The sequence below is a fragment of the Eutrigla gurnardus genome, assembly GCF_963514095.1.
Source record: "Eutrigla gurnardus genome assembly, chromosome: 1".
NCBI classification, from domain to species: Eukaryota; Metazoa; Chordata; class Actinopteri; order Perciformes; family Triglidae; genus Eutrigla; species Eutrigla gurnardus.
Window position 1 is genome coordinate 10,096,050 of NC_139915.1, and position 20,865 is coordinate 10,116,914.

Sequence of the window (20,865 nt, forward strand, 5' to 3'; positions counted from 1 at the left end):
GGCAGCACATGATTAATTGCTCATCAAAAGAGTAATTTGCAGAATAATTGATAATGAAAAGGTGTCATTAGTTTCGCTTCTGACGCTATTAATTGTTGAAAACATACTGTGTGTCAGGCACACAGATAGCTGGCAGACAGACAGCAGCGGAGACACAGGTGCAGAGGCTCAGGCTTGGCCTTTTAATGAAGAGTTCAGGATCGGCACACGCAGAATCAGTCAGAGAAGTGCAAAAACTCGGCAGCTCAAGGTATCGTCACACGGGGAAGGAAACGCTGCATCTCAGACAATCTTGCACAGAAGGAGAGGAAACACAGTTTATCAAACAGACGTGTGGATCAAGACAAGACAAGGGTTAACAAAACAAAAATGACCTTCAAGTTGAGAACAAGGGCGTGACACTGTGTCTGCATTACCGCCATATGCTTTCTGTGTGCAGCCATTTGCTAGAACGAGAATACGTATTTTGTGCCAATATTGTTGCCTCCATGAATAAGAATGCTTTCCACGATGAAAAGCCAAACAACTTGTGTACAACTCGGATCTCATTATGTGCCTGTGTGTGCATGTGTGTGGGGGATGTTTTCAAAACTTTCTGATAGAAATAGTGGTATGAGCATTGTAATTGCTTTTTGATGGTGATCTTCCCAGCGAATACCGGGGAGCAGGGAGCAGCTGGAAATTCAAATGAATCTGTGTGTTTGTTGCCTTTGGCAGGAGCTCAATATAGGAGGAATGTAATATCCAAGTGACTGAGGTGCCTCAAAAATTGGAAGCTGGGTGACAAATTACTCTTACCATTAGGAGCTAAGCAGCAATGTGATTTTGGCAAGAAATTCCGTCTGTGTGCCAAGATTTTGGCTATTCCCGTTTACATATCATTATACTAAGTTACGTCCACCTGTTTATGCAGATTGTTTGTCGTTCTATCTCTTTCTTTCTTACGTATTTAATTTTTGCTCTACCTTGCATGTCATCTCCGATTCGATCTCTCATCCAAAACCACTAACAAATGCTATTAAATACCAGGCGGCAGCCCAGTTGAAAATTGACGCCATTGTGTAAGCGCCTTAAAACTACTTTTTTTTCTGTTAGCCAGCAGGGGGCACTAAATCTGATGGTAAGGTAGGTAAGTAGACGAAATCAGGAATTTTAATTTAAAGTCATAGCTAAGGAGCATACATGTTTTAATCATTTAACAAAAAAAGGGTTTGCAATTTTTGAATCGTAAGAATTTTCTTTGCTTACAGTGTTTTTATATACAATTTATACGACGGCGTATTAGGGCCACTGTCGAAAAAAAAAAAAAAAAACGGAGCCGAGAGAGGTGGGCAATATTCTGAGATTAAAAGTCACAAATTTGCTAGTTTTAAAGTGGCAAATTTGCGACTTTAAAATTAGCAAATTTGCGAGTTTTAAAGTGGCAAATTTGCTAGTTTATTACGATGCTAACAACCGGCATTTATGCTAGCTAACTTCCCATGAATGTAGCTTTTATCTTTCTAATTAATCCATCCCGTGTGTCAATGCTTTGCTAAGGTCCTTAGGGTGATGGCTCTTGATGGTTAGTGTTGGTTAATTTTATATGGGCCAAATTGTCATCTTACGGTATGTGTGTTTGTTGATCTGGTGGTTTGGCTAAGCTAGCGGTCATAGAGGAAGTAATCACGTAGCTTGACCCGGATGTTTGCCGTTGCTATGACAACAAGTGAAAGCTACTGCTAGCTTAGGCAAACTACCTGCTCAATAAACACAAAAATAAGATGACAATTTGGCCCATATGAAATTAACCAACAATAACCATCAACAGCCATTACCTAAAGGGCCTTAGCAAAGCGTCACACGTTGGGATGAATTAATTAGAAAGATAAAAGCGACATTCGGAAGCGAAGTTAGCTAGCATAAATGCAGGTTGTTAGCATCGTAATAAACTAGCAAATTTGCCACTTTAAAACTTGCAAATTTGCTAGATTTAAAGTCGCAAATTTGCCACTTTAAAACTTGCAAATTTGCTAGTTTTAATCTCAGAATATTGCCCACCTCTCTCGGCTCCGTTTTTTTTCGACAGTAGCCCTAATACGCCGTTGTAATTTATGAACCCCTGAATGTCAGTGAATTATTATTATTTTCCATGGCTGGCGAAGCTTACAGTTGTATTGACGGTAAACAGCCACAACTCAGCCACATCACTATCTGTGGGAGAGGAACAAGTCGAAACGTATTCAAAACAGTCCATTTTATCTTTTCTCAAAATATTATTCCAGGCTGCACTACCAAGTGGTCTCTATCCACTGGATCATATTGTCAGTTGAATGAACTGTCAAGGCTACGTCTGCATTTCCTCTCACATGTTTCTAGCCTCAGGTAGACTCGCGTAACAACAATCTAGCCCGAGGTAGCAACAAGCACTCTCACACACACCTCCAAAGCTCATAAACATGTAGATACTGGAGATACCAGGAGCAATTCAATTCAATTTACTTTCAATTGAACAGGATAATCCTCTCAGCAACAATAATCCTTTACAAGGAGTCCCGGGTACAGTACCAGATATTGGGAAGCAGCTGGACATCGTTCATGCAACACAGTATGAAACGTATCACTGTATAATAGAAAGGGCTATTATCAACAGAAGGATTAAAGTGGGAATGTCTTGCAATGGAGGCAATAATACAATAACAGACTTATGCAATATGGGCTCCGTCACTGATGATGTGAGGAAGAAAAGAAACAAATGTGGCGTTCTACTTATAGTAATTGTGGGGAAATAATAAATGAATAAAAAATGCTGAAATGATAAAAACCATTCTGGCTGTATGCCACAATGCCTGCCCTTTACTCTACCGTTGCATTATCTGTCTTATAAGTAGCATATTTGTGTAATCATTTTGAAATGATTACCCCACCTACACACATATAACCTCATACAAATCCCTCTGCAGTGAAATTATCCCCAGATTTGCAGGCTGTTATATATGCACACTATTACAGCTTTATTTTTTTCTCTGCTGAGATACATCTGGGGAAAAGGAGGCAATCCGCAATGATTTTTGCCATCTTCTGATAAGCCTTGAGGGAAAGAGCAAAGGAGACGACAGCAGCAGGAGAGGAATGGGAAAAGGAAAAATATTGGAAGAAAGGTGGGAGAAAAAATCAAGAAAATGTGGCGGAGCAGAACAGTGAAAGAAAAATTGGAGAGATAAGGAAAGGAGAGTTGGTTGAATTGATGGGACAAAAGGAACAGAAAGGTCAAACAGGAGAGAACTGGAGGAAGTAATGAGGTAGGAAAGCTGGGTGAGAGCGTAAAAACTGAAGAAGACTTAGGTGGGCAGAATGGAGCAGGTTAATGACTGGAGGTTTCAGACTGAATGCAGTCTAGAATGGTTTTTTCATAAAACATTATTTGTATGTTAATATCTATTTTTTGCCTGCCAGAGAAACGAGACACACTTTCCAGTGTGCTTTTGGATATCAACAGGATACATTTACTGATCATCCTCCCTGATATGACAACTACAATACTTTGAAGTCTTAACGTCTCTTCAAACTTGCTTGACTACGATGAAGAAACCAAAAATCTGATGCCGTGGAAGTCTTCCAGCACATTCCTACAAGTTTCATTTCGAAACATATTTTACGGTGTCGCAGGATGAGAGGGGGCATTACAGGTGTGTGCCATTTGTTAGACGGGACAATGAGATTCACCAGAAGCATGCGGCATCGTGAATAAGGGGGCGACCGTGATCAATAGCACCTAGGAATCGTGCATCAATCCGACTTTTTCGGTCTCGATAACGATCCCTGAGATTTGGATATCAGCCGACACAGAGCCCCCGTACGATGCGGGTGTTTAATTAATAAGCTGCAGCGTGCCTCCCTGTGTGAGCGTTCATTTTTGTGCGAGGCAACATCAGTCTTGACTTAAAGATTGCTTTCCTAACTTTGTAAAAGTTAGGCCTGTGGTCACAATACCCGATCCAGCTATTTGCGTCAGTATCGGACCGTTATCCGTATCCATATCGGTGAGTCTCTAGTAGCTCAAGAAATAATAAGGTCAGACCACAGGTGGGGAGAGAAGCAGCTGGAAATGTTATTAAATGTATCTGTGCTGATGGAAATACAATCGCATGAGAAACATTAACCTTGTGTAACTGGCTTCTTCCTCCCCCTCTCTTTTTTTTTCTCCAGCTTGCAAGCCTGGATTCTTCAAGGCGTATGCTGGGAACACTAAATGCTCCAAGTGTCCTCCACATAGCTCCAGCCATGATCAGGCCGCCACCATCTGTCACTGTGACAAAGGTTTCTACAGAGCTATCAAGGACTCCTCCACCATGCCTTGCACAAGTTAGTAAAGTTAGTCTCTTGCAGCTGAGACGTGGTTAGTTTCTGTTTGTACGTCTGTGATGTGTTTTAGTCAGGTGCCATCTCCCCCCACTTTTTATTTTGTTAATTTTAGCTATATTTAGATATATACCACCATAACTGTATTCTTCCATATCTTAACTTTGAAAAGAAAAACACTTGATGTACATCATTTATGGGCATTAGAAGTTCTGACAGCAGCATCCATGAAATTAACAAGTAGCACGCTGGAATGAAACACTTAGGGCACTCTGAACGCCTAACACCCACACGCCCACGCGCAGATCTTCAACGCACACTTCAGTTCTCGATCACTTTGCCAAAGCAGACATAGAAGACTTTTGAAAACTGGAAAAACATCAGATCTGTGTACTATCCAGGAAATTTACAAACATTGCTGTTGGAATTAATTAAAAGCCAACCACCTACCCACACACACACACATTTGACACACGATACAAATGCGCCACAGATTCAAATTATGCTCATTTGCTGCTTATTAACAGATTTTGGTGATCATATGCCCACTTAAGTTTCATCCTTAAGGTCAGTGGTGTATTCGCTGTGATACTGTGTATCAAGTGTGCCACAACTAAGGTGTTATTGCTGCTCATTTCATCACTTTTGGTAAAGCGTAGATACTCATAGTGGCTCTCCCAAGAGGTCTGCAGGGGCGCGGTGGTCATCGATCATGCATTCTGTTCATTGTTTTCAATCAGACGATAACCAAGTGTTATATACGTACAAGCTTATTTCTTTAAACAGAAATAAATACCTGATAAAGTGATCAGGGAGGTGTGACTAATCTTTCTCTAAATACCTTTGCTCTCCCTTCAGGGCCTCCATCGGCTCCCAGGAACCTGGTCTCATTGATCAATGACACGGCTCTCTTCTTGCAGTGGATGCCTCCTAGTGACACAGGAGGCAGGAAGGACATCACTTACAACGTCCTGTGCCAGCGCTGCGATGGAAGAGAGGGCGAGCGCGGCGTGACGCCGTGTGAGCCGTGTGAGCCAGACCTGCGGTTCATCCCGCGCCCACTCGGTCTGACTGCTACCTCCGTGGCAATACTAGATTTTGCGACGCACGCCAACTACATCTTCCATGTGGAGGCTGTGAACGGCGTCTCGGGGCTGGGGGTGTCATCTCGCTCGCTGGCCAATGTTACCGTCAACACGCATCAAGCTGGTGAGGAACAGACCTGTTAATCACTTCACTGCTTCTTTCCAGTTCTGTTTGATGTGCTTTCTTCAAATCCAACTCAGGCAATGATGAGCAGCAGATTTCAGAATTATAGAATGGATTTCTATTGATATTCTTGATTTGAATAAGGTTTACAGTTAATTACTAACTCCATGAGTGGTTTAAACTGTTGATTCATTTGTTTGAGTCATTTATTGGTTTTGAGCTTCTCAAATGTGATTTGCTCGTTTTCTTTGTTTCATTGTAATTGAAGAACTTTAGATTTTTATTGTCGGCCAATAAAAATCAGAGACTTCACATTGGGCTCCACGTTCTTAAGTGAATACCATTTTCTGATCAGTCACTGAACTATTTGAAAGGTTTATTATAAGAACAGATGATTCTTGCCATACATTTCATAGTTAGATATGATTGAATTTGACACATTTAGAATGCCATCACTTGCTGGCACAAGCAAAATGGCCATCTGGAATGGTTGGATATTTTCCAAGTGGACCATTCAGTCGGGGGGTTGGTCGGCTGCCAAGCAAAACCGACAGAAAGATAGTTTACAAACTTGTAAACAAGCAAATCACAGGTTTATCGTTTGAATCAGGAATTAACTAACATGAGCATTGGCGAGTATAGTGCTCACTTACAGTGTATTGATTGCTGGTGATATGACTGCCCTCTGTATTTGATCAATCAAACTGTATCTGAAAGCTTTAAAGTTAAATTCCATAAGTTGCCTTTTGGCTGCAGATAAATGATTCCGTTTGTTTTCCTGGACAAATTGCTGAGGATTAACATTCACAATATTTAGCTCTACAATTTTGATACAGGTTACATTTATATGCTTATGCTTGACATATTCACATACTTACATAATGCCTGAATCATAGCTCATAAATACTGTGTTTGCGTGGGGGCCGGTGGAGGTATTTATGCGACGGTAATCTTTATTCTGCTGCTAGATTTGCTCCCCGTATCCTATTCCACAGTCTCTGTCCCCGTCTTGCTTAATGTGTCAATAGGTGAAGCACATCTTTGACCCTTGAATATTTGACAGAGCCATTGTGACCTGAACCTCGTCCTAATTAGGCGTATAGCTGACCTGAGATCAACTACAGACAGATGTCCTCAAGGCTCAGCGCTGTCTTGGGGTTACTAGAAACCGAACCTGATATTTTAAGGGCAAGATGGCGATGGAATAATTGATGGAGAAGGTTGAAATGAAGGAAGGAAAGAGACAGGCTTAATACATTATACTGGGATGTGTGGGCACATTTTCTCTTCTTTCAGCGAGACAGTATTGAAATGAAATTCGGATGAGAACAAGACAGATGCTCATCAGAGGCTCGGATAAAGTATTGAATCAGGTGTTTCTGTGCGGAAATGTCTTTGTGTGCAGTTATAGGCGGACAAAAGTTGAAGCAGCAATATTTTGGCCATTTATCATTTGCATTCTTGCTCAAAATAAATCTCAAAATACATAATGAAACCGAGGAGACTGAATGGAAGTGGAAAAAAACATACATGTCAGACAACAGTTTCTCCCTTTTTGAGTTTTGAAGAAAACCTGAATCTACAAAGGCTCTTGAAGATGTCTGCTCTGAATTCCTAATGTCATGATGATCCATTTAATCATTGTTGACATATTTCAGTCAGACTAAAGTGCTGCCGGCTCCACTTTATGAAAATGAAAAAAAAAAAAAAAAATTCTCATTACACCCGATAAGCAACTTTAAGTACTATGAAAAGAAGTCTATACGTAAAATGTATCATTATTTATTTTTCCCCAACCTTTGTGTTTATTGGCTCTCTGTAAGGATTAAGTGAAGTATGTTTCTCGCAGTTTTTCAGGCAATATGCGGGAGTGCGTGGTTATATATAATTTTTATATATATATATATATATATAATGGTCTCATTCAAGAAAAAAAATAACTCCCAGAAGAATTTATCGTGGCTTCTCCGCGAGTGAACGGTGAAAAACTATTGTGTTTGGAAATGTATTGCTGATGGGCTGTCATCACACCGTGGAAACCAGACGTCAGGTGTGTATGTGTCACTTCATCCCCATCTCTCTGGCAGGAGTAGCGAGACTGACGGGAGGCAGTTGGAATGCAAAATAATCCGTGTAGAGGAGGAGAAGCAGCCTGTGGGGATGTTTCCATTAGGATGTCGAGAATGGATTAACTTGTCAAACTGCTTCTCCTCAGTAGTCACACTGTAGGCACGCACACTAGCAGGCAAACAAATCCACGTGCTTTTAACACTGGCACACGCGTTCTCTTCACCATAGCTACCACCTACAACCTTGCATATGGCGTGTTACTCATTTTCCCAGCTCTTCCCCGTGCTCGCTCTCGCTTTCTCCCACGCACACACGGCTCATTATCAGTCGTTCGTTGGGCTGAAATGTTTGCATTCGTCCACAGGTAATTCACAGTGGCATGCGTGTGCTAAACCCCACTAAAAAACTCCCACAAATGTAAATGAACGTGAATGCATCGAATATGTATTTAAGTGATCTAATAAAAGACCGATATTAGAAAATCTATTAGGACCCTTCAGAGCACCATATATCTGCTGTTAAATGCGAAGCCTTTTGTCAAGCACTCGAAAACGTCCCATTAATTCAGAGGTTCATTGAGTTGAGAGAGAGGCTTGTTCTAAACTTGTCTCAGCTTGCGTTTGGATGGACTTGGGATGGACAGGCTCATTGCCAATCAACACAGATGCTGCAAGGTGATTCGCGTAATTGATTGTGATATTATGTCAATGATGGAATAATAGCCAATCAAAAGCAGAATTAGCAATTAACTCGATTTTTTTAGTGAGAAGGAGGGAGGACGATTTGTTTTCTGTTGGCATGCTATCTGTTTGTAAATTGCATATTAATGCCTCATTATACTTTTAATTATGCAAAACCGTCTCTTGCCTAATGCCTTTGCGCTTGTCTAACCTTGATAAGTTATAATGCCCAGTTAAGCGAGAGGCGCGATCACTCCGTCTTTGAACAGGGCCGAGTTTTCATCGCCTTTGTCAGCGATGTGATATACTGGAGGTATATTTCCGTTAGAGCTGGGCAATATTTGTTTGCTGACAGATTTTCAGAAGACGAAGTTTGATCACGGTGCTCTCCTCCACACTTTGTAAAGCAGGATGCTGGTTGTCTGCTTGCTGAAGTTGATGAAGGTCAGCAGCTGTTGTCCTAACGCCTCTCAAGGTAGCAATGCAGAGCAGAGTGAGCAGGTTGAGCCCTGCAGTTTATCAACTGCACTCCGCTCAAAAACACTGCAGTTATTGCTCAGCAGAGTGTCTCTCCCCGATGAGTCCCCCCACAAAGTTCCCTGCAGGAGTGTAAGGTGTTTGCTGCACACACACACACACACACACACACAGACCCACTCTGTTAAAAGTGATCCTGATGTTGGATAAAAGATCGTCTCTTAGCAGAGGCTGAAAATGTTGCTTTCAAGCTTTTTGAAAGTTTGGACTAAATATAGTGAATTCGACATGTGTTTTTGTTGGCGGCACAGGTGAGGTTTTATATTTGTGAAGCCTGGACGAATCTAAATGAATTGAATTACATATCTAATCGAATCAAATCATTCGCAAAGTGTGAGATTTAATGATGCATTGATTCTTTGCTGAAATAATCGAAATCGAATCGCTGCCGGTTTAAATGGTTAAATCCCTCCAGAGTTGTGCTCATTGTCTTTCAGCTCATTCCAGGCTCTGCTGCTCTGCTACCGCTACAGATGGTGCTGCTGTTCATCACACTCGTCTTCAAAAGAGGACTGAGATCATTAATAATACGTTTTGTTTGTGTTTTTTGTGTCGACTTTAACAAACGCTTGCCCAATCAGGAAGTTTTGCATGTGGATGTTGAGCCTGTAACCTGTGGTGCCACGTTTTAGAGCCTTTACCCTCCAATCTGACATTCAGCAAGTCCATGCTTTTGACCCCTTTTAGAATTAAACTGTGATCTGTGATGTGTGTCCACGGCATATCGGCACTGTTGGTTCTGTCAATCATGCTGTTTTTCCTCATTTATAACCTTCATCATTTCAAGAAGAAAGAAACCCCTAGCAGAAAATATGAGTGCAAGGAAAACAACTGCACTTTTTAGGAGACATATCCCCAAATTGTGTTTTCAGCATAATGAGTTTAACAGTGGCATAAAGACGTTGGGCTGGTTCACAGTGTTTATCTTTATGCAGTGTGTTGAGATTAAGAACCCAGACTTCTAGTTTGCTCTGTCCTTTCACACAAGCACCAAATATATTATATTAACATTCGTTTTTAAAACACTTATAAGTGACAGAGCCATTATAAGCATATAAGTGTTTCACACTAGAACACTGTTAATGAATTATGTATGTATAGAACACTGTACATGTCACACAAAAATGGATTTGGCTCTGGTATCTTCATCACCACCATCATCATCATCATCATGTTTTCTTCTCCAAAACAATAACAACAGGAGTCATGCAAAGGTCGCACATCCATGTGTGAACATTTCCCACTGATTTGCGGTGCCCTGATTCGGGAGATGTTCTCTATTTTCCTTTGCTCTCTTCCCCTTTCCCCCAATGGATTCCCTTCTGTTTTCATCTCCTTTGCTGTGGGAATAAGGCTGACATCTATTTATATGCTCAGATGCTGGGGAGATGCAACCTCGTGGGATTTCTTTACAGCTCTCCTTGTTCACTCTCTCTCTCCCTCTCTTCTTCTCCCTCTGTCCTTCCTTCTGCGTCTTCAGTTGGGGGTAACCTATTTATGGATGTTGCCAATAAACCTATCTATAGAGCTGAAATACTTTTTGATGTGTGAATTGTAGTTAAACTGTAATGACTGTAATCTTTTTTTTGTTGAGCCCCTCCCTCACACCGGTGAGTTTCCAACCAGTGGATTAATTTATTCTGAACCTAAAATACCATCTTACATAAGAATTTTGAGGATTTTTCAGAGCGTTTTCTCGGAATTACCAAGCACAGAAAAGTACACTCCTCAAGCACAGTGACACACACACACACACACAAACACATGTGCATGGCAACAGATACATAATATTATACTGTATGCTGCAAACAGAAACCCCCTCCAGCAATGTGACTCTGATAAGTGGGTTGTGCATATTTATCTGCCTGAAACGGAGAAAACGGAAAAAACATAATTTCTTATTAAAACGTGGACATTCATTGACACCATTCGTGCTTATGCTTTAGCTGATTCATTCACATCACAGGCACGTATACATTCAGATTGTGGTTAATATTAATGCATGGTTTTGAGGATTCCATACAAGTGCATCAATATACAGAGTGATAAAACATGACTTGACCTGATTTGGACTGTAGACAGCTCTGCTGGTCTTATATGTGCTGGGATGGATATGAAGGCGATGTTTCCTCAGGTTTTGTGTGTCCCTTTACTTGCATACACTTCCATTTGACAGCGGATAACAACAGATGTTTCTCTACCTGTTTAAGTGCTAAAACTGAAACAACAGACAGAAAATTAATCGCTTATTGTTTTTGAAAATGAATGAATTCTTAAATAGGTTGAATATGTTTTTTCATAGAAATAAGGCTGTCCTTGGCCAGAGAAATATGTAGTCGACTAACAACTTCATATTGAATCGATAGATCTGTGAAACTTTCCACGTAGAATCACACAGAAGCACCACTATAAATCTTCCGTGTGTGCTTTCTTCAGATTGAAAAAAGCATTAAAAATTCAAACTCAAAATTACAAAGAACAAAATGAATGATTTGTTGATTCAGATGCCCTAGTCCTAGCTCAAGTTGAACAAAAAATAACTAATTTGACATTTTTCGCCAATTTCTGACAATTTTAGGCCAAAAATGATTGATTAACAGAGGAAAAAAATCAGCAGATCAATCCATGAAAATAATGAATAACTTGCTTTTGTTAAGCATTACAGTGTTCACATGTATTGGCAATATGGTCATACATCAATCAGACAGAAACTAAAATATCCACAGCTCAATATTTTTTAGGTGTCTGGTGTGCTTTGTAATAATATCTGTTTTTTTTTTCTTGCGTAGACACTGCACTGGCCATTATTAAGCAAACACATTCAGGTATGGCATGGATGACATTTGCAACTCACTGGAGTTTGTCCTTGCCTGTGCACTTTTCCACTGAATCTTCCGTCAACACAGAGTGTATTTGTTGGTGTGTCTGCTGTTTGCTATTAATAACTGCAGCAGGCAACCACAACCAGAGCTTGAGATATTTCCCCACAATATCTCCAAGCCCTCTGTAGCTCCGGCAGCACCTGCCACCAGGATGGAGGACTCATGTTATCTGGCAGCAACATGGCTGACATGTCACCTGACTCTCCAAACTGTTTCATAGACAGACACATGGATTCATGTGTGATCCACGTGATGCTTAGGATGTGTGTTGATATTTAATGATTGACACGCTCCTGCAAGAAGAGTAATTATATTTTCTCAGTTTCTCATTTAAAGAGTTGTCAAAACAAGTTTTTCTTGGCTCTGTGTCACAAACACGATGTAATTAAGGTTCACAAGGAGCTGCATGTAAAGTTGGACCTTAAATGTATACATATCTCTTACCTCAAGTGTGCATTTTTGCAGGAGTCAGCATGAAACTCTTTCTATCTGTGTGCACCATTCGTCTCTGCTCTTATTTTGTTTTAATGCCAGTCGAGCTGCTGGACTGTTAAACGTCACGTCCGGGTCGAGCTGCTGCAAGGAAATCTTGGCCTCTTGACAAGATGTAAAAGTGGCATCTGAAGCCCAATGCTGACTGAATACATTAACACCATCCGCTGCGTGGCCTTCTGTGTGGAGAAGGTTCTCTCTGAGCACGAGGACAGTTTAAAACATCAATCCGGGCTCCAATTTGTATTCCAACAATGATCTCCCAAACTCAGCGCTAGACAGCAGAGGGACTGGATCTATTAGTTTGCCAAATCACATTCTGTTCAAGCGAAGTCTTTATGAATAATTGATGGTAAATATTTGAATCTCCACTGGGTTATTTTGTGTCTCCTCAGCAGCCTTTTGCAAAATATTCCCCTAAATTCAGCACTAATGACAAACATGATAAACAGTTTGCTGTACGTCTAGTGGTTTGGTTAACATTTCTCTCCGGCCACGGATCGCAGCTGGACAGAAAAGTGCTTGTTTCTTGGTTCTCCTTTAGCTCTGGGTATTCCTGTGATAGTGAAACAATTCTCTTCCAAACTACAACAAGGATGTTTCATTTCTCAAAAGTTGGAGAGGAAGTATGTAGCACATCAGCATGCATTTTTCTCTGGCTCAGTTTCAGCTTATCTTTCCGGTTTAGAATTTTTAAACTTTTTTTTTCCAACGTTGGTATATTTTTTTGGGACAGCTGGAGAATCTTTTAAAATGTGTCTTTCAATCGTGTCTCTGAGTTCAGTGGATTGTCTTTTCCCCTTAATGAGTTATCACTCATTGGCTCACATCACAAGGCCATATGTAAGTCACTTAGTCTAATAAGATCATTATTTTTGTAATCACGGCTGCAATCTCTGCATTCTGCCTGCATCCTCAGGTCCTGCTCTGGTGGGTGTAGTCAGGAAAGACTGGGCCTCTCAAAACAGCATCGCCCTCTCCTGGTCAGAAGTGGAACAGTTGCCCTCAGACATAGTGGACTATGAAGTCAAATACTTTGAGAAGGTAAAGTCGTTTCTCGTACTAAAGAGGAATAAAAAAAATCTTAGACCATGTATATGTAACATGTGTTACCCCCCCCCCCCCTCCCCCCCATTTGCAATTTGGTTTGTTTACAGGGCATCCATAATGCATTGCTCTTTCCGCTTTCTTCACCATCTGCTCAGAGGGTTAATTGGAAGAAATGGATGTGTTTTGTTCACGTTTCTATGATAATGGCTTTACGCAAACACACGTTTGTCTGCCAAACCTTGCTTTTGTTTATCATCTCTGGCAATCTGTTTCTGTTTTGGGTTGTTTTTTTGTTTTTTTTAGGAGCAAGAGCAGCTGAGCTACTCATCAACGCGGACCAAAACCCCCAGCGTGGTGGTGACGGGGCTCAGACCCTCGACGGTCTATGTCTTCCACATTCGCGTTCGCACTGCTGCAGGCTACACAGCATACAGCCCCAATTTTGAGTTCGCCACTGCAGCTGAGGGTACGACTGTTTACACTGGCTGTGTTTTAGGAAGGAACGGCACTGATATCCAGTCAGTTCGATTCGTGTTGAAATTCCTGTGGAGGCTTTGTTTTAAAACAATGCAGAGGAGAAGATGGGTGTTTGAGATGTGATCGCTGCTGTTCGGCAAACTTTTAAAATCTCAGGAGACATTTTATGGTCATTCTTTGTTATGGATCAGTGAAACTCAGCGTGTTTCTTCAGGCATGAGCAATTTATTTAAATGTTTATGAGCTCTGTAAGTTCCTGATGCACACATTACGCTCCGCTGACTCTATTCCTGAAATATGCAGGAATACACATCCTCCTACAAGATCACCTCCGGTGATGCATATGTAGATGTCTACCTCCACATTCTCCACTGTGCCAGTGCATCTGAAGCAGTTCCATTTATATACTCGGATTCTACAAGTGTGCCATGTTCTCTCTCACCCTATTGAACCAACACGATACTCACTCACACAGTGTTATATCACAATGTAGTGATTTCAGTTTCCTGACTGTTCTCTAATCCACCTTCATCTTAAAACCACTGGAGAAGTGCAACAACATTAAAAGGCTACCCTCAGTTAAATGTAAAAATAAAGGGTATTTGGATTATTAATAAATGCAGTGATTTCAACAGATCTCTTTTGAGATGTCAGTCCATTCGTGGATTCATGAGGTAATACACTATATTGCCAAAAGTTTTCACTCACCTGCCTTGACCCGCATATGAACTTAAGTAACATCCGATTCTTAATCCATAGGTTTAATATGACGTCGGTCCACCCTTTGCAGTTATAACAGCTTCAACTCTTCTGGGAAGGGTTTCTACAAGGTTGAGGAGTGTGTTTATGGGAATTTTCTGACCATTCTTCCAGAAGCGTATTTGTGAGGTCACACACTGATGTTGGACTCTGTGCAGACCAGTCAAGTTCATCCACACCAAACTCTCTCCTCCATGTCTTTATGGACCTTGCTTTGTGCACTGGTGCACAGTCATGTTGGAACAGGAAGGGTCCATCCCCAAACTGTTCCCACAAAGTTGGGAGCATGGAATTGTCCAACGTCTCTTGGTTTGCTGAAGCATTCAGAGTTCCTTTCACTGGAACTAAGGGGCCAAGCCCAGCTCCTGAAACACAACCCCACACCATAATCCCCCCTCCATCATACTTTACACGTGGCACAGTAGCACGCTGGAATTCACTGAGCTCCTGAGAGCGACCCATTCCTTCACAAATGTTTGTAGAAACAGTCTGCATGCCTAGGTGCTTGCTTTTATACACCTTGTGGCCATGGAAGGGATTGGAACACCTGATTTCAATTATTTAGATGGGTGAGTGAATACTTTTGGCAATATAGTACAAATCTCAGGAAATATGTCTCCTTTCTCCTGCAGTCCCTGACTGTGTTAGAAATAAATAGACACACCCCTAAATATACTGGTACTACTTGCCACAGACTGATGTGCTAAAATGCATAATCAAGGAATTATTTTGTAAACTTTACCAATACCGTGTCATGTTGTGTTTTATGGCAAGGACTGAAGCAAATTGTTTCAAGTATCTGTAGTCAAAAGATACTTATTCTTGTTTACTTGCTCACATGCAAATGTGCAGAATAGTTTAAAACCGAGTTTAGTTTGTTGTGTCAGAGTTACATAGAAGGCTTTCCAACATATCAGTTGAAAATGAAAAGAAGTCACGGTTTTAAAAAGGTTCATGTGCAGCGGCCAAATTTCTCAGTGAACATGATGAACTGCTTTTGGATCTCAATCTGTTTTTTTCCGGATAATGACAATACAGCCTAATGTAGGCCCCAAATTCAGAACAGGAGCATTTCTTTTCATAAATAAGTTCTAAGAAGGGAAACCTGGAGAGCATAAGGATTCTATAAACTGACTGGATGCCTTCTGTTGCATTTTCAATAGTGATAAATATGAAGAAAGTTTAGCCCAGCAACACAGAAACTGAATATAATTTGACCCATAGTGTTCGGTAAATCATAACTGCATCGTTAGTAGTAGTGTGTCAGTTCTGTGGTTTGAACTCTGCGAGAGAGACCTAGTTATATGAACAGATACTGACTGGTCTGACTTTGCTTTCTTCTTACTTTCCTCAGACCCTGATATCGCTGATCAAGGTCAAGTTCTGGTGGTCGTCACAGCGTCTGTGGGAGGCTTCTCCCTGTTGGTCATCCTTACCCTCTTCCTCCTGATCACTGGACGGTAAGACGCCCCCTGTTTCTCTTTGATGCTGGCTTATCATTAACACCACACACACACACACACACACACACCTCTGTGCTTCTCTTCTCATAATCTCCAGAGCGATGCTGCAACTCAAAGTCGGTTAATGGACTCCCTTTTTGGCGCCAAGCAGACACTCTTATTTTCCAAATGGCTGAACCAATTTTCCGCCTAATTACTCATCATGTAATGCCTGGACCAGCAGTTTGCTCCATTCCATTAACTTCCACAGGTTAGCTCAGACCGTTGTCTTCACTCCCTATTTGGTTCAGGGGGTTTTATCATTAGTGGCACTTATTAATAAACAATGAAAAATGGCCCAGAATCTGTAGGTAATTTGTCTGCATTTTCACCTAATTATGACACAAGCTGCAATGATAATCTTTGATCTCACAATTTGCAAACATCATATGCTGAAAATATCTGAACTGAAATGGGAACAATGTGTCTCACTTTACAGGAAGATAAATGATTCAGTCACTTGCCAGGCAACAACGGGTAGACAGGGCCTCTTGCAAGAACATCTTGTAATCTTATCTTGTTTGTTGTTTTTTGAATAATTAGTTGATTTAATAAAAGGCACAAATGTCATCAGCATTGATTTAAAGAAGTAAGAGTTACAGCTGACCTGCACTTTCCAGATATATAATGCATAAAAAGCTAACGCTGGTTCTCCATGTTTAGTTTTGACCCCGGGGACAGAAAGCAGACCTATACCAGATGACCTGAGAGGTCTGGGTGGTTCATAATGTAACAGAAAATCTGAAACGAATCGTGGCCCTAAACCATTCAGTTCTTTATAAACCAACAGTAGTATTTTTGAAATACATTTTTTGACGGAGAGGAAGCCATTATAAAGACTGGACTGATGTGATGTGAGAACTTGAGCAGCAGTGTTCTAAATCAGCTGCAAACCTACTGAAGATAAATCCTGCTTGTCGGCTCCAAAAACAACTCCATTTGTCTTTGTTTAATTGAAGAAAATCCTGCTAATCGTTTATTTGTCCAATGCACTACATTTGTGCTTTTATTGGACCATAGTCCCCTCATGAGTTGGCTAGGTAAATCGGTGCGTCATCGGCATAATCATGGTGATTTATTCCGTTGTTTTCCATCTGAGCCTGTTGAAGCATGTAGACATTAAACAGAAAAGGCCCCAGAATGGAGCCTTGGGGGAATCTCAATATCACATTTGTCTGCTCAGATGTGTAATTACCTGTAGACACAAAGAAGTCCCTGTCCTTTGATATGATTCAAACCAGTTTAGTACTGTGCCAGAAAGTCCCACACAATTTTCCAGTCAGTCTACTTATATTCTGTGGTTAACTGTGTCAAATGCAGCACTGAGAAACTGAAATTCTACCACCATCTGTGTTTAAGTGGCTGTAATTTAACATCTTAACACTAATTACGTGTACTACGGGGATTTTTTCTCATATATTGTTTCAGCCTTCTCAGGTGCCAAAACAGAGCCAGACTGGCTTTCTTATAACTGGCTTGTAAACTATTTTCATGTAAATAAAATCTTCTAAAAAGTCAAAAGTATTGGAAGAGCAAAGTATCAGTTCATTTCAATCCTACAATGACATTTTCAAAGGGCAGCCTCCTTTTATTCGTATGTGTGTGAATGGAAGATGCAAATTGTTCTTTTTGCTGAATTCTAGTGTTTGATTGCTACTTTTGTTCCAATTCCCCTCTCCATGGAGACTGGGCCTTGAAAGCCTTGTATTTATGTGACTGTGAATTGGATAAAAGCTGGAAAATGGAAGAAAATAAAAAGAACTACATGATGGCAAGCACACACAAAATTGCTTTAAAATAATGGGTTATAGAAAAGAGGAAAATTTCTTTTATTTTTTCCACCAGAGACGTCTTTGCAAACCAAAAGAATGGTGATGAGGTGACGGTATCTGTTGTCAGAACAAATCGGCACTTTGACACTTTTTTGTCACGAGGGCAGTAAATCTGTTTGACGTCATGCTTGTCTTCTGCCAATAATGTCCACTAATTTACTGTGTTGGCCATAAAAAACTTGTGATTCTCACTCTATGTCCAACTGGTTCCGCTGTACAGGTGTCAGGGGTACATTAAAGCCAGGATGAAGTCAGAGGAGAAGAGGAGGACTCGCTTCCACAGTGGACACGGTACTGTATATAATGCTTTTTATTGCCTGTGTGTGTGTGTGTGTGTGTGTGTGTGTGTGTGTGTGTGTGTGTGTGTGTGTGTGTGTGTGTGTGTGTGTGTGTGTGTGTGTGTGTGTGTGTGTGTAAATTGCTTGTCTGGTTTTTCACAGCGGTGAGCATCCATTCTTCAACAGACCCCTGGCTTTGGTTTCACAAAGAGATGTGAGCCTCGGATTTGCAATTTTTATCATGATCCACCACTCACAATATCTCATACACCCATTATTGGACTTTGACAAAATGGTGTGACTGCTGCTCTGTTTTAGAATTACAGGCTTGAACCAAGTGTGGCTCTACAATTGCAGATAAAAGCAGAGTTATTGATTGGCACCACAGGGGAGATGTATCATTCTTGGGGAACAAAGTGGTGTCCTGTGTTTCACCAAGACGGTCCAATGAAGGCTCTTTAGAATTCGATCTGACACCTGCAAGGACATCCTCGTGGCCCCTGAGACAAACCCAACCATTCTATCATCTGTAGGCCTGATTTTGGGGATTTGTAATTGAACCAAGAAAAACATGAACCTTCACACACAAACACATGTGTCCAAGGAAATGCCCATGTGGCCTGTCTGTATTTGTGCAGCACTTGTGTTTGTGTGTGGCCTTTTCCTCCAGTGTCTAGAAAGTTGGATAGGCTTTCGCTGCAGTTATCTCGTCATACATTTTCTTAATTGGGCATATTTGCATCTAGTTTTAACGCCAGCACAGGGTGAAGAATATTAACAGCCTTGTCAATACGAATATGCATTCATGAGGCTCTTTTTTAAATCTGAAAATAATGTGAATGGTTACAATCCTTGGAGCACACAGTCTTTTCTTGTTGTCTGTTACTTACTTACTTGTGTGCTGTCCAGGCGCCAACTAGGCTGGGGATGCCAGCAGCCTCAACAAACTGTAAGAAAAGGCTTGTTCTATTATGGAGCTAAGCTGAGACACCCAGGAGACAGAAGTAGAGTAGACTCCAAACTGGAATCCATCTCTGACGAGGCCTGCAACCATCTACAATATGAGCTGACAGAGCTATAAAGTACATTTAGTCCCCAGCTCATCTGCTGGAGGTGTACCAGGGGCTGCTTCAAGTCATCATTTGTGCCAGTCAGGATGCACAGTGCTCACTGCAGCAATATCCCCAGCCTCAGCCAGTGTGGAGGATACTGAAGCCCGGCTGCCTGCAATGTAAATATGCTGCTCTGGAGCATTTTCTGAGCTCTATTTTGCCTTTTTTTTTCTCCATCCCATGACAGAAATAACAGAAATACTTAACAATATAATAGAAGCAAATACAATGTTAATTACGGTCAATCAAGTCAACTTCTTAAAAAATACATTACATTACAATGCATTACTGCCGCGCTGTCGTCTAAAGAGGATGTGTTTCTGCAGGCAAAATGTTTGAATGAAAGATTTATTCTGCATTTTGAATACATACAGAAAATTAGAACACTGCGGTTTCCGAAATACACAACAAAAACAAATGGGTAAGATAATGGGTTAGGGTGTAATACATGTTGTAGAGTAAAATGTAACACTGTAATTTCCTAAATCAAACACGGTTGTGGCAATCCTTAAGATTACAGTCCTAGTTCATTTAGTATTTCTATTTCAATGAAAACAGTGGCACAAGTTGTGTTTAGAGTTTAGCACGTTGGAGTCTTTTATGGATAAATGAGCTTCAAGTTTTCAGAATTGTGAATTTTTGTGTGCATACAATGGAGAAAAACATTTTGTTACCGCATTTAGAGATTGTGACTGAACAGACATTTAATTAAATGAAAATCCTCAAGATTGCCACTTTAACAAAAGCACTTTATAATTTGGTGAGGGAACCGCTTGTTCCAAACTGCCTCTATAATACTTGATTGTATAATGCTGCACAGGTGATGCTGATGTTGTGCACAAAGGGATGCACAAATAATCTGATCTGCATCTTCCTGTGTGTGTGTTTGTGTTTGTGTGTGTGTGTGTGTGTGTGTGTGTGTGTGTGTGTGTGTGTGTGTGTGTGTGTGTGTGTGTGTGTGTGTGTGTGCGTGTGTTTCTCGTTCAGTCCCGTTCTCTGGGATAAAGACCTATGTGGATCCAGACACCTATGAAGACCCCACTCAGGCTGTGGAGGAATTTGCCAAAGAGATAGACCCCGCATACATATGCATTGAGAGGGTGATTGGTGCAGGTAAAGCAGATGCACACAGTAAATTAAATACATACATTTGTGTAATGCATGACTGGTAACCAGATAGAAGAGGTCATTTAGTGTGTGCCATCTTTATCTGGGTATTTCCTAAATCCGTATTTTAGGTTACACAGGCACATTGTAAAAATGTCCCAAAGTCCGTCGTTAACAACCTGTGATAGAAGAGTGATCACATTTTATGTTGAGTAGTAATTTTTTATTTTATATGAAATGTTAAAGATCATAAAGTTTGAATGTAAAAGTTTTATAGCCACTCTTTGCAAGCTGATTTTAGAGTAGTGAGTAGTATTGTACTTTAGGGGAGCAAAGCCAGTGCTGCTGACTATGAATGTTCAATGGCTCATTAAATCTAATAAATTGTGTCTGCTATTTAACCTTAAGTAATTATGAAGGTGCCTCCCATTCGTCTAGATTCTGTAACATGGGCTCCATCTGGTGGTGGCAGTGTGTACTGACGTCTTAATGACAAGGCCTACTGTATAATGAGCTTATTTCTTGAAAGCTAAAACA

At 40.8% G+C, this 20,865-nt stretch overlaps 1 protein-coding gene across 1 annotated transcript in view; it reads left to right on the forward strand.

Moving 5' to 3' along the window:
- Positions 1-20,865, forward strand: part of LOC311012293 (ephrin type-A receptor 6-like) — a 48,226-nt gene that overhangs the window by 24,432 nt on the left and 2,929 nt on the right. Inside the window, 7 exon segments of the mRNA XM_084007687.1 lie at positions 4,189-4,344; positions 5,200-5,550; positions 13,131-13,255; positions 13,565-13,727; positions 15,852-15,957; positions 18,052-18,122; positions 20,209-20,334. Of these exon segments, the coding sequence (XP_083863813.1) occupies positions 4,189-4,344; positions 5,200-5,550; positions 13,131-13,255; positions 13,565-13,727; positions 15,852-15,957; positions 18,052-18,122; positions 20,209-20,334 (1,098 nt within the window).